General features: G+C 40.5%; 1 protein-coding gene across 7 annotated transcripts in view; it reads left to right on the top strand.

Annotated features, from left to right (window-relative positions):
* inpp4b (inositol polyphosphate-4-phosphatase type II B) overlaps positions 1-14,220 on the top strand; it is a 201,758-nt gene that overhangs the window by 138,723 nt on the left and 48,815 nt on the right. For all 7 annotated transcript variants that reach the window (XM_050044694.1, XM_050044693.1, XM_050044695.1 and 4 more), the window contains 2 exons: positions 3,429-3,533; positions 8,370-8,478. In XM_050044694.1, coding sequence (XP_049900651.1) covers positions 3,429-3,533; positions 8,370-8,478 — 214 coding nt within the window. The remainder of the gene's footprint in view (positions 1-3,428; positions 3,534-8,369; positions 8,479-14,220) is intronic.

Genomic DNA, 14,220 nt, shown 5'->3' with positions numbered 1-14,220 from the left:
ATGGCATCTGTTTACATTTGCACTTTGATAAGTAGCAGCAAATCTGTTATCACCTTTGGAAGAAGACATGATTGATTTTCAGTGCTTGAAAGTAATAAGTCACATCGCTGTCAGCTCCAGCTGAGTCATAAGTGTTATCCATTTCTGAGGTAACACATTTCAGCTTGAGTGGGTCAGCAGTTTCAGCATCATATACAGTAATGGAGGTGCAGTGGATTTGTTTTCACGTTTGGCCAACCTGCCAAATGATGTTAAAAACCTGTGGCAGGTAACAGATTTTCTCATCTAGATTCTGTGTAAACATAAACCTTCGTAGCACTGAAGCTTTGATTGCTGCATACAGGTCTGATGCCTCGAGAGTAATTAATGAACAGGACGGAAAACAGTGTGTACTGCTTAGTTTAGTTCTTCTCAACACAAAGTAGAGTTAGGGCCCATGTCAGGTAGAAGAGCAGAGTGTGGATACTATTTATTTTTTGTCATTATGCCGCGATTAACAAACCTGATGAGCTACAGTATGAGGCACACTCGGCTTCACTTTAATATTTGGAAACAGTCGCAGAATGTCAGCCTTTTAGATGAGAAAATAATCATTGTTGACAAGACCACAGACCAGTCAGTGAGTTGGAGAAATTTGAGTAATTAATGAAATCTCTTCCTCATTCTCATTTTGCTGTCGTAATTGCACGAGGATACTGATTTGAGATATACAGAACCATAAGGCTCCACAAATACAACTTTGCATATAGCCTCTGTATAGAATCTATCCGCTACCTGAAGTAACTCTCCGTATGAAAGTTCATAGTCTGTCTTGGTAGATCTTCCCTGGGGTGAAATAATAACTTTCAGTGTAAATGGATGTATGTTTTGATGTGTTTCCCACATCAGCAGACTGTCTGAAAAAGGACGAGAAATACTGTGTGGATATCATGATAAGCCATGATCTTTGTGGGCGGGCAGAGAGACGGCAGGGGATCTTTGCCAACGAAAAAAATTAAACTTCCTTAACAGTCAATTCAAGGATCAGTAGTCACACCACCAGCAACGCTGGTGTGTCGAATTATCTGTGTGATCACAGCACAGCTAACTACATATCACACATGATAATATCAGAAACACAGAAAAAAATGTTGTAGATTATCACTGTGATGTTATAAAAAAGACTGAAATACAACACTAATAAAGCACCACAGAATGCAAAGGTCTATTCAGTCTTATACGAGCCATTCAAACGTGTCAGATAGACCTAAAGCAGTTCACCGATAATGAAAATGAACAGATGGATCTCCTCAAGCACATGTACACTAATCAGCCACAACAGTAAAACCACTGATGGGTGAAGTAAATAACATTGATCATCTTGTTATGGTGCAGTGTTCTGCCGGGAAATCCTGGGTCCTGGCAGTGGCACTCCCCGATACCAGTGTCCCTCCCAGCAGGACAGTGCAACATGCCACCCTGCGAAAACTGCTCAGGAATCATAAGAGGAATGTGAAAAAGACCTGAAGGTGTCAAACTGGCCACAAAATTCCCCAGATACCAATCCAGGATCTGCAGCCAACGATTTGTGCCAGACACCTGAGGACACCCCATAAGGGTCTGCGGCCATCCCTTGACAGGTCATAGTGAATACCTCTGGGGGTGTCCTGCAGTGTTTGGCACCAGGGCGTTGGCGATGGATCCTTTGAGTCCCATGGGTTGTGAGGGGGTACCAGCATGTCGGATAGATGCTGGGGAATTTGGAGTGCAGAGTGGCATGGCACATTGTCCTCCTAAGGGGGGGAGGGAAAAGTGAAACAGTGTTTGGGTGGGTTGTGTGTCTCAAGTGACATCTACATGAAAGCCAGGACCAAAGTTCTCCAGCAGAACATTGCATAGTAACAAGATCAATGTTATTTGCTTTACCTGTCAGTGGTTTTAATTTTGTGTCTGATCAGTGCATTTGCATATTTACTCATTTCCATCACACAAACATTTGGATAAATTAATCACATCAGCATGTTTAAAAAGCGTCAAGGCCCTCTACAACCTCTATGACAAAATAACTTGCGGCAGACAAGCTGAAAACATGTAACTTGCACTAGAGCAGTTTTTACTGTTTTTTTTCTTCTTCTCTTTACACAAGCTTTAATTCCTTAGATGGAAATTCAAATTCATTTGTTTTAAAAGAGGATTTAATTAAAAGTTTTGATGCCAAACTAGATTACGGAACTTTGTGATATGAGTATTCTTCGGTCTTCTGTACTTGTTTCGACTATCTTCTTTTTTTACTGACTTACCTCTGCTGGCAAACATCACAACACTGCTAAATTGCCTGTGTTCCTTGAATGTTCTTGAAAGCTTTGCCTCGTCTCAAAGGGTCTCATCAACCCTATTTACATATTGGAGATTTGAGCAGCCAACGTGAAGTGCCAGATTGTGATTCCGAGCTTAAATATAAGCCTCGAACAAAGAGTATCGTTTGTCAGAAAATTTTTAATTGGACATTTCGAACAAAGTCGTGGCTGCAAAGGGCATAAAATCCTGTGCTGAAAGGATTACACTGCTCATTAGAGGATGTTATAGGCAGTTGATTGAAAATGAGCTACGTTTGAGATGCTTGTTGATCTCTAATTGATACATCCTCTACCTGATATACGTCAGTGTGTGTCAGCAATCTTGCACAGGCATTTAAAAGTAGAATGGTTCGGAGGGCTAATGTTATTTAAATCATAACTCAATGCAAAACAATAAATAACTTGTTATTTACTGCTTTGAACAGTGTTTGTGTAATCTGTGACATTTTATGTTACAGTTATGCTTTCTTTGGGAAAATATCCGGGTAAATTGAGCTTTACTAATTTGAAACTTTAGTTGTGTTGTTCTTTGTTTTTCTTGCAGCATTTTTAAAGCATACTTATTAAGCGTCCACTCACTGGAGACAAATAAAAATGGTCATTTTATTCTGTGTTTGCCACCATTTTACTTTGAATATTGTGGCAATTAAGTTGTGAAAACAATCACACCCTCACAATGTGTAATTGAATCCGCACTACAGCTGCTTCTACAAACTCTAATTTGAACGGATTTTAATTTGGTGCTATGTATTCCCTTATGTCACTCAGTTGTTCATTAAATATATCTCAAGTCAGTCGATTACACCAGGGTTTTCTTTTCATTGGAAAATCAAAGAGAACATTTGAACATCAATCCAATTTATTATCTAATGTTTGCTAATCTGTTCCTGTGTCTTTATGCCTCACTTCATACGCTCATAAACAAGGTAATAAAGAGAAAAGCCATATAAAGCAGTCATGTTGGAAAGATCGAAGAGGGCTTTCTATAACACAAGAAGCTTTTATAGGGATGTTTTAATCTTTGAAACATCCACTAACTCAGGTATATTTTAGGACAATATGACATATAATTGTCTCTCTCTTTTTTTTTAGGTCGTTCGTTCAAGCCAAGCTGCTGCAAAGCCCAGAAATCTCTGGAGTTCATCCCAATAAACTTGCACACCCAGAGGATGAGGGTGACGTGCCCCAGAAAAACAGGTATTGCACTTCTGCTTTAGACGTCTGTTAGACCTATTATTGCACCAAATACTTTTACCTGTTGAAAACAAGTCCAGTGTTCTCTCTGTTTTTGTTCAGTTTTTTCTTTTTTTTGTTAATGTCTACCAACTTCTGAGGGAAATATTTAGCTGCTAAATGCTCCACTAGGTTTATTCCTAGCCTTAAACAGCACAAGAGGAGTGACAGTGAACGGGACAGCTTAACAATGAGCGAAAACTCACTGTAGAAATATAAGGCTGCAAGAGCTGCAGATTCAGGTGACAATACTTGACAATAGGTTCGTCACTACGAACGTCACTTTTCATATTGTTTTCTATCCTATTTCATATATTGGTATCATCAAACTTCGATAAAAGTTGCTTTCAATAGTTTTACAAACCTGCTTAAAAGCAACTCTGCCCAATAGTTGTTTGACCTGAAAATTCCAAATCAGGGATATCAGGGGTTAGAGAATATTTTTGACCGGTTACAAATGTCAGTTTATAGGTCAATTAAGCTACTACTCAGTTTTTTTTCATGTTAACGCAGCTAGCTTGCTGTCTGTCAGCAAAGCTAACATGCAAGACATCTCAAAACATCACAAAAATCTCACTACATCTAAATGAACACTGATTTGACATGTGCTGCTAAAGTTTACTGAGTCAGAAGAGTGCCAGACTAAAAGGAAAGGCCTTTCTTAAAAAATTCACTGGTTAATAACTGGTTAATGGATGTCGGGGTGTTGAAAGCAAAATTAACCAAAGCTGACATTCCTATTCTAAAGAGCAGGTGTTGTGTAAAGGTGGTTTCATCTGACGCATTTCTATAAGCTGCTGTGGTTGTCACCTCCTGTTGTCTTTCTATGCCTGACCTCTCCATCTGTCAGAGATACTCAGAGGGCTCAGACAGGTTGGTTCTAGGTCATCGCCCGGGCTGAAAGGTGAGAATTAACTTGGCCTCAGAAAAACACACAAAACACTAATTAAGCCCTTTGCGTTATTCCTGAGAGAAAGACTGGGCTGTCTCCTCCTCCGCTGCTCTCTAGCTGGCAGTGCCCTGGAACTGTCTCACTGTATTAAGGCGACTAAACTGCTGCCTCGCTACCTGCGAGTGGGCTCCATTTCAACTATACGCCAGATGATTGATGGGAAGTTGAAGACAGACAAAACCTTGACATAAACTGTGCTTCTTTCAGCGAAGACATCAGGGATGACAGATAAAATAAGTAAAATCAAGTCATCATACAACCTGAAACCTGTCTCGCGCTGTCACGGCAGAAAAAGGGAAAATCAAGATAAAACGAGCCTTAGAGGAGTTTGTCAATTGATTGATAGACACTCTGATAATTACCCTCTGTGGGGCCAATTCACACCTTGACTCAATTCCAGGCAGTGGTGCTGTAGCTGATGTGTCTGTGTGTGTAAACTCCACTACAGTAGGATCTGGAGTACCTGCAGGATACGCACTGCTCCCATCGGCTTAATTGTGTTAATTAAGACATCTGGGTAAAAACAGAGATCTAAACTAGCATATTAATAGCTAAGTCACAAAACCTCGATATATGAAAATATATGCTACATAAACCCAGTAAATCTTTAAAAAGAAAATAACTACCATAGTCTACTAAATGTTTCATTTAATACAATTAATGCATAAGCTGTCTCTTCTCCCCTTTTTCTCACCTTAAACATACTGCACATCATCTCACATACAAGTCGGTTACATTAAATGTCTATGGGCTCATGAAAAGAGACATCACTTGACATGCAGTGTGCAGATAATCATCCAAATGTGAGTTTGACATTCACCCCGTACTGTCAGTCCTCATGTGGAAGAGTTTTCTTTTGAATGATGACTGCATATTCATGTCATACATCATAAACGTTCTGTCTGTTATCCATACCCACATTTATATCAATATATGCATGTGTATGTTTGATCAGTATATTTAACAGGAAACAAAATAACATCAACATGCAAGTGATACTGTACAGTATGTAATGTAGATACAGTAATAACACAACTGTCTGCACAACATTTTGTGGCAGCTTATAGATAACGCGGTAAGGAGAAACTTGTCTTGGGTATAAAACTTAATGTTGATACTCATTTTCAGTTATGTGTTTTAAAATACAGAGGACCTTTAATATAATTAGATTAAGTGCATCATCATTAGTGTACCATCTTTTTGAAGACATCTGAATTAACAGTGCGTGATATTTAAAGGCAGTGCTGTGGCAGACAGACATTAAGAGCAGATTTTTTAGAGATATACTATGCAGGATTTTCCTAAAAAACAATGTATGGACTCACACAGAAGTATTCCCTCTCAATATTAACTTAGGACTCACTAGAAGTGTGTGGTGGTGTAGTTATCTGCGCAGACACCGCCCTCTGCCTGTATTTTCTTACTTTCTGTGCACTCCCCAACGCTCAGGCGAGGTCGGGGCTTTTTGACAAGGTGACAGACCATAAGCAGCAGGCACCCAAGAGACACAACACTGAAAAAAAACAAGTAGGTCTCGCTGCAGCTGCAGACACACTATGTTTAGGGGTAGGAAGAGATGTCGGGGGAAAGCAAGGTGAAACGCCAAATTAGAGTGAATCTAGGATTAGCTTTTACTTTAACTTTTGCTGGCGAGCGTGTTTACAAACAGTAACCGACAACCCTGCATAGTATACCTTTAAATATCTTACTGATATTTTAAAAAATATATTTTTTGCTCTAATAAAGTAGGAAGGTGTCGTTTTGTAGTTTGTTACATGTAGTTTTCCCGTATTTTCTCTCAGTCTATATTTCCTGTCTGTATGATAATTGTCATTTAACCAGTAAAGGTAAAAAATTACAAAACAAAAATCACAAAAATTAATCTTTAAGTACACCACATGCACCTACGTAGATTTAGAATCAAGTGAACTTGACTTTAATGGCTGTCTGACGTGAAAGATTAGGCAGAAACTAGTGGCTCCGTGTACGGAAAACCAGTCACAGGAATGCTGTAACAAAATGACTGAATATGAAGGTACCTTATAGTTTAATTTTCTGTTACAACCTTGTTTGATAGTGAACTGCTGTTTAACTGCACATTTTGTTGGATTTAAAAAGGAAAAAGACATGCAATAAATGATTGCAATCAGTCAGGCACAGGAAACAATGAAACTGGCTCAGTAATGGAGCTGAGTCTCAGTTTCCAACTGTAGTCAATTGCTCTATTGTTCCATTTGATTTTCTGAAGTGATGCATTAGTCTTGAGTTTGGCTATGCAATCCACTCAACGACCCTGAACCATTCATTTTCATTTTGTCTATTGATCATCCAGCAAGAAAAGGAAATCGGGGAGAAGAAAAAACACTTGGAGCTCCAAACAGTGTTCATTTGTTTTGCCGAGAACGGCTGTCTTCTGTCTCCAAAATGACAACTGCAAAAATATTTCCAGCCTAAAAAGCTCAGCTTGGCAAAGCTTCACTCGGAGCATTGTTCAGCAGTCATTTGGGTCAAAAAGGATGTTTTGTCATTGTTAAACAGGATTGTGGAATGGGTTAAGTATGAATTATAACCACTCATCCTGACCGCCACAATCAATTTCCTCTTTTAGAGAGCAACTGTCCTCTCAGTACTTAAATGGCTCGTTCTGTTGTTGATATATTGAGCAAAGGATGGTGAGAGAGAAGGAGCAGGCAAATCAAGCACAAATTGGTCATTGTGCTTGATGTTCTGAAACCCACCATTGTATTTCAGTGTACTTCGGCTGTGGGAGAACCAATTAAGGGAACTTGGACATCCAAAAACTCTGGAGACCAAACGTGTGGCGGACAGGGAGCCTCATGGCCAGGCACAGGGATAATTAATGGAAGGAGCAGTGGGTAGTAGCGAAGCCCCCACATCAAACCACTATTGGTCTATTGTGGTGTTGTTAGGGGACGGGAGGCTGTTGGTCATTCACATGTCTGTGGCAGCACTTGGAGCTGTGTCGTGTCATTAATTTCTATTTTCAACGATTTTTCAAGCAGTGTTTTCCTGCGGTCGGAGCTGTGCACTGTTGCTTTCCCGGAGGTGTTCATTAACCGACCTGGCACTAAACCACACCAAAATATTCAACCCCATAAACCCCTGTCCACCTCCCTCTCTCCTCCCTTTTTTTCCCCCAGATTTAATTGTCGGCCTCATCCATTACTCATTCAAAACAAGGCTTGTTGTAAGCACCTCTGTGTCCGCCTAGCCGTCTGTGAAGTGTTTATTTACTTGTGATGGCGGTGTGCAAATTGGAATGAAGGGCTGTGACATTGGTCGTCCTTCTGGTTCAATATGGGACCAATGCTACATTAAGACCAAAAGATGGCCAGAGAGAAATGACTAGCAATAGAGCCATATAGACACAAGATAAATCAACATGAAATATGTGCACCTAAAAGAAACTCTGCTGACAGAGTGCAGAATAATGTCATGCCCCTTATTTGTGCATAAATATGATGTATGTGTGGGCTTAAAAAATACTATGTGCAGGTTACAAAAGGTAACACCTTGCAGGAAACCCACCATGTAACTTTGACTTTTTAATGTGAACTAAAGCCTTGCATGCCACAGCTGCATGGCATATTCATAAATACTGACACAGTCCTGATGTGGCATCAAAAACTGTTGATATAACACTTATTAGAGCTTTGCCAGAGAGGATATTTTGCAAAATCTTACTCAAAATTAAGTATTTTTTACACCTTGACTCAGATAATTTATCTAATTTTTCTCGCCTCAAGGTCTGTTAGTGCTGATGTTTCCAAAGCACCATATTATACATCTTTTCTTAATCCCATGAACTCTATTTTCTCTCCTCACAGATGCATTCTATGACATTGTAACTGTCGGTGCCCCTGCAGCCCATTTCCAGGGCTTCAAGTGTGGAGGTCTGCAGCGTCTCCTCAGCAGATATGAAGCAGAGAAAAAGAGGTAAGGAAAAAAAAAAAAAACACACCTTGCCAACCGTGCTGTTTAGAGGGAGCATGGGTGATTTAATACAGGACACATGCTGAGGTGGAAACAGGCTTTTATTGACAAAAGAAGTTAACTTGGGCATAATTGATAGTGGCAGACAAATTTGTCCCTGGCCTATGGACTTGATTTTCCAAGCCCCATACAGTCACTTACAGCCAAGCCATGCTGAATTTAGACTGGAACTCCACTGGCTCCGACAGCTCAATTTGACTGGAGGCAACAGACATGATGGAAAAGGTTTGTTGAGTCAGAAGTTCCTCTGCACTGGTTCTTTTCCCTGGCAAGCTGTTTTTTTTCTCTCCGTCCTGAAGTTGTTTGTTAGTTAACATGTCACTGAAGAGCCACACATTTTGCTGCCAGCTGGACCTCTTAAAATGCTTAAATTAAAAGAACAGATGATCCGACCAAGTTTTTTGTAACGAATGAGGCAATTTCTCATCTGAGGTCATGTGTAGTACTGATATTGTCATTACAAAAAGTATGGGTACAATTGAACAGGAATCCTACTCAATGACTTTGTTTACATGTGCAAAATATTCTGGTGTTTGTCCTTATTCTGAAAAACAAAATATTCCTACTAAGCTGTTTACATGACTATGATAATGAATATTCCACTGATACTTCCTTTTACATGCAGCCATGACGTACGTCCTAATAAATACTTCATATTTGCGCGTATCCAGCAACCCGTTGATAAATCTTTTGTAATGTTTAAAAGTAGTTGTGCTTCTGCTTACTACTCCAGCCTTGATATCTTTGGAGGCGATCGCCATTTATGCCTCTCCTGACAACAGGTGGCAAAAACAAAAATCCTCTGTCACACACAACCATACAAACTCCAGCCCCTACCCAAATCAAGCGACACAAGATTATGTTAGCATAAAATTAACTTATAATCATAGCCTAACAGCACTAGCACACAGAAATTAGCACATGAGAAATGTCTCTTACCTCTCTCATGTAGCACAACAGCAAAAGAGTAGAGATAAGGCGGGAGACACCCTTTATAGTTGGGATACCCCCAAAGGTGAACATAGGGGTACAAAAACTGGTTATTAAATGTTCCACTTATTGTGTACAGAGGCCTTAGCATGTCAGGTAATAACAACTAAACCAAATTTTGTGGAATTATAATACTATTACAAATGTATATTTGACTTGTCACACACATATTACTGCAGTTTAATTGACCCTGTTACATATGCTGTTTACATGACCTTCATCAAATTGGAACAGCCAAATTTGGAATAATAGTGGAATATAAATGTTCATGGACACGTAGCAGGCTGTACTCATATACCTGCAAAAAGTAATACACTAGAATTCGTACATAACCCACGTAATCAGGAGTGCTGCAGTCTCCTGACCAATGTGCCGACAAGAGTAAAGAAGGAAGTAGCATAAAGAGCCAACATCTGCATTAAGAGGTAGACTGGGGAGGTGTATGTGTCAGACAACAAGTCTGACAAATCCACTATAAGTTGAACGTGGAAAGTGAACTACTGAGTTATTTTAAGGCATGTCGCACCATGTTTTATGTTCCTAAACCTAACCTGCGTAACTTAGCTAGCATAAATCTAACCTGTGACTTTGCATTAAGCACACATAAAATGATGATGCTAGTCTTGGGGCACTAATTTGTTAGATATACGAACTGTTATATTATACAGACCATACGTTGAAACACAGTCAGTGACTGCTTGATGAGTGTACAATAAGCAATGCAACAATCAATCATTACTACATACTGCTAATATTTTACAAAGATCGAGTCCTTTGCCTGACAAAACATACATTTTTTATGAGTAATGTACCGAGAAGTCTGAGCAAAATACAGGCATTGCTCAAACCAGAGCTTTTTGAGCTTTTTGTGAGTTGTTCTCACTGACACACTGAGTCTCCCAGATTGAGTCTTGTGTTAGATTGCGTTCGGTCTGTGGCTGTGTACCAGCTCTCTGCTTGATTGCTTGATGGGGAAAATATGTCTTGTGTGTCTCCTTGACTGACTGAAGCCGGCTCCACAAACACTCAAGGTTGACTGAATTAAATGAGACCACACTACTATGATTGTGTTATAAATACGCAGATACACATAGAAAATGTATACGCACATACACAGAGTGAAAGTGCACTACAGCGGAACATGTCCATGACTTCTTCGATCCTGAGATCAGCAGTATCCTGTAAATTTTGCTGTCTTTGCCCTTTAGATGCAGGATGGAGGTGTATGTCACTGGAGTTCAGTATGTGGTCACTTGAGTGATGCCAGAAGAAATGAAGGGTGATTTTTCCCAAAGCTCCCCATAGAGCGCAAAGTCATTACAGACCATGCCAGATCCAATTAGTTACAGAGTTTGCAGCTCAAGAAAGAGGGGAAGAGAGGCAAGATGGAGAGGGCTGAGGTGTGGGTATGAAATGGATAAGTTGATGGGAAAATAGTTGGGGGCCTGTGCTGATGATAAAAACTAAAGAAAGGACTTCTTTACGCTAAAGTGCACAAGCGAATTTGCTGAAGATGGTCAGTTTTATCTGCTAGCATGAACTATGATAAGGGTAGCATATTTTTTGAGAATCCACTGAAGTGAAATCATTTTCTTTGAACGAGAGATTAGACTTCAGAAAGAATTCTCCAGGGAGACAGAGCTTTTTGTTTCATATTTGACTTAGCTAATGACTCACTGTAGCTTAAATTTTCCAATTTTCCGCCTGGCTAACTGACTGCGGCCTGCGCTGAGCCTTATCCGTGTTTGACCTGGAATGCAGTCATTTGTCAGTCATCGTCAGAAATAGGAATAAACTCAGTTTCTCTGTGATTTCGCAGAGCACTCGCCGTTGCCATTGTGATGAAGGTGCGCGTTTACTTTGAATGAGGAACATTCATTATTTCATGGTTTAATTTGCTTTTATTATGCATGCACTAAATGTCTGACCAAACATTTAGCCTATAAGGACCCAATGAGGGTTTTTTATTTTTTCCAGTCGCGTGTGTGTTTGTGAATGTGAAGTACTGCAGTCATGTGCGCAGGTCCGGTTAAGAGTCACTTAATTGCACGGAAAGTCAGCCTATCTGAGTGGCAACGATACTTGTGTGTGTGCACACGCAGACACTCATTATACTTCTCCCAGTGTGTCTCCTCGCCTTTCAGAAGCAGCCCTTTGTAATCACATTTGATTAAAAAGGGAACAATCGGCAAGATGTGAGACTTGGCTATTCAATGTGATATTAATTCATCAAAGAGAAGATGGAAAAGGATTGAGGGAGGGTAAAAAAAGGAAAACCTGAGCACAGAGGTGTTACCAGGAGGGCAATAAAAGAGCTATTTGTCTTTGTTCCCTGGACACTGGAAGAGAGGAAGGGGGGTTCTTTCCAGATCCATTAAAAACCTGCATTGGCCAAACTTGGCAATGACCAGAGTATGCAATGTAGTTTGTCTCTCAGGATGGGCCAGGAAAGAGTTTAATCAATAACTACACTTAGTATTCCTCTAGAAACCTTGCACATGTACACACAGGGCAAGAGCATTTATCTTTCATTAATGCATGCAGTCCCACTTAAATGGCTGTTTTAAAAGTCGCTGGATTTTTATCCGTTTTTAATTGAACCCCATAGACATAGCTGTGGATTTGCTGAGGTGGTCTAATCTTTCATTAACAGCCTCTTTTGAATTATTCAGCTAATCTACATAACGATGCAACACACTTTTCTGGTGCCGTGTTTTATGAAACCTGAACCTGCCAATTTTTTTCCTACCTGTATTGTTGGTGTGTGTGTGTGTGTTTTTATTGCTTAGGTATGGAAGTATAATGCCTGTCAGGCTCTTGTTTGTAAGGTCAGCTGCACTTACTTGGTGCAGAGGAGCTCCTCTCTACATGTGTCTTTGAATTCTGTCCACTGTAGCAGAGAGGAAGGAAGCACTGTCATTTTGCCAGGCCTCCTGGTCGAGCAGAACTGTCGAATGACACATTTCTGGGACACAGCAAGTGGTTGAAACTACATCGCACCGTCTCTTGGGGCCAATGTTCAGATTTAATGTGACTAGCAGCATGTTGTCCAACAAAATAACTTCCTCCCAGGATTACTGTGTGTGTGTGTTTCACAGACAGGACATTGGCAGTGGCTGGGACTCCATGCTGATGGACAGCAGCTTGTAAGTTTTTTGCCTGTTCTAGAGTTAGCCTGCTCAAGGTTCTGTGGGCGATGGTGCTGGCAGTACCTTTGAGGCTTATCTGGTCTCAGATCAGGGTTTCTAGTTTGTGTCTGAACTGAGGGAAGCTTTGGCTGTCACTCTGAGAACTGATGTGAGATCAGTGCCCAGTGGAGGATTCAACAACAGATGGAGTTTGGCATTTAAAAGAAGCTGCTTTTAGATCAGATCTTTCAGCATGTATTTATAGAAGACTGTATATTTTTACTTTGGCTGTGGGGCGGTCGCCTGGTGTAAGAACCATGATTACAGCTCGCTGTCTAAATGACGAAGGAGGCTTTGGCAGTCACCTGGAGTGCTGCAGGGCTCTCTGCTGACGTAGCTGCATTTTACTCCTGCTGGCTGTCAGCAGCAGGCCACAAGCTCTTCATTAATTTCCTCTCCACTATTAATTAGCCATGCGCTGGAGATGCTGGCTTAATTAGGCCGCTGGGCCCAGCGGTTTTCTCCCTCTCATTACTGTTATAACCAATTCCCATTGATCATTTAGGAAAACCAAGGAGGAAGTTCATCCTGGACACACTAGTTTTAGTAATCTGTTAGTAGAGTCCCCTCTTAGAGTTGAGTTTACCTGATAAAGTGTTGCGCCAACGATGTGTGAGCTTATGGATGACTGCTGTTTCCTGGAAATCCAGTGCTGTTTTTTTTTTTTTAATTTTTAAAAGACCAAGGGGGCGATAATTTCTTGAATCAAATGCAGGTTGAAAGTGCAGTCAAGTGCACCATGCATTGTGCAGAGGGAGTGGCAGCACACCTTCAGTATTTTCATGGCTGGAGGCGCGTGGCGCACCCAGGGTGCACATGGAAATGAGGTGGGATTAAGAAAAATCCATTATCATACATTATAAGTGAGTGTGTCGGGGTCTGGCAGCAATTCTTTCTAAAAGCATAGCTCTCCCCTCAATGATGTGCGGATGTCATGTAATGGAGTCTGGAGGAGCTTCAGCCAAGAGGAAGCTAATATTCTCTCACAGGATGCGGACAATTGCAGTTTCAGTCCAGCATACTTACTGTAATAGACAAGTCTAATAAAAAACTATTTTTTTTTCCAGTAACACCACTAAACCAGCACAGTGATACGATGAGTCATGATTCTTATCTACAGCTGAACATCATTCCCTTCATCACAGCCACACGTGCACCGCACTGGGAAGCTGTGTAGATGTGGCACATGTAATTGAAATTTGACAAAATGTGTCACACAAATTAAGGACTTCAGATGAAAACAAACCTGCCACCTTCTGATGGTTTTAAAGGGAGTTAATCAGCTAAAAGCGAAGGCCTTCATACATGCAAGCTGGTGTAGTAGAGAGATGCTTATAAAAACCTTATTTAAAATTTGACTCTAAATCCTGGAAATTGTGCCATAATTTGATTAAGACTTTTTTACCTAGATGTGTCTGCAGGTCAGTAAAATATGAATGAATGGGGTGTGTGTGTGTGTGTGTGTGTGTGTGTGTGTGTGTGTGTGTGTGTGTGTGTCTGTGTGTTA

The sequence above is a fragment of the Epinephelus moara genome, chromosome 5, assembly GCF_006386435.1.
Source record: "Epinephelus moara isolate mb chromosome 5, YSFRI_EMoa_1.0, whole genome shotgun sequence".
NCBI lineage: Eukaryota > Metazoa > Chordata > Actinopteri > Perciformes > Serranidae > Epinephelus > Epinephelus moara.
This window is presented reverse-complemented; position numbering and strand designations above follow the sequence as displayed.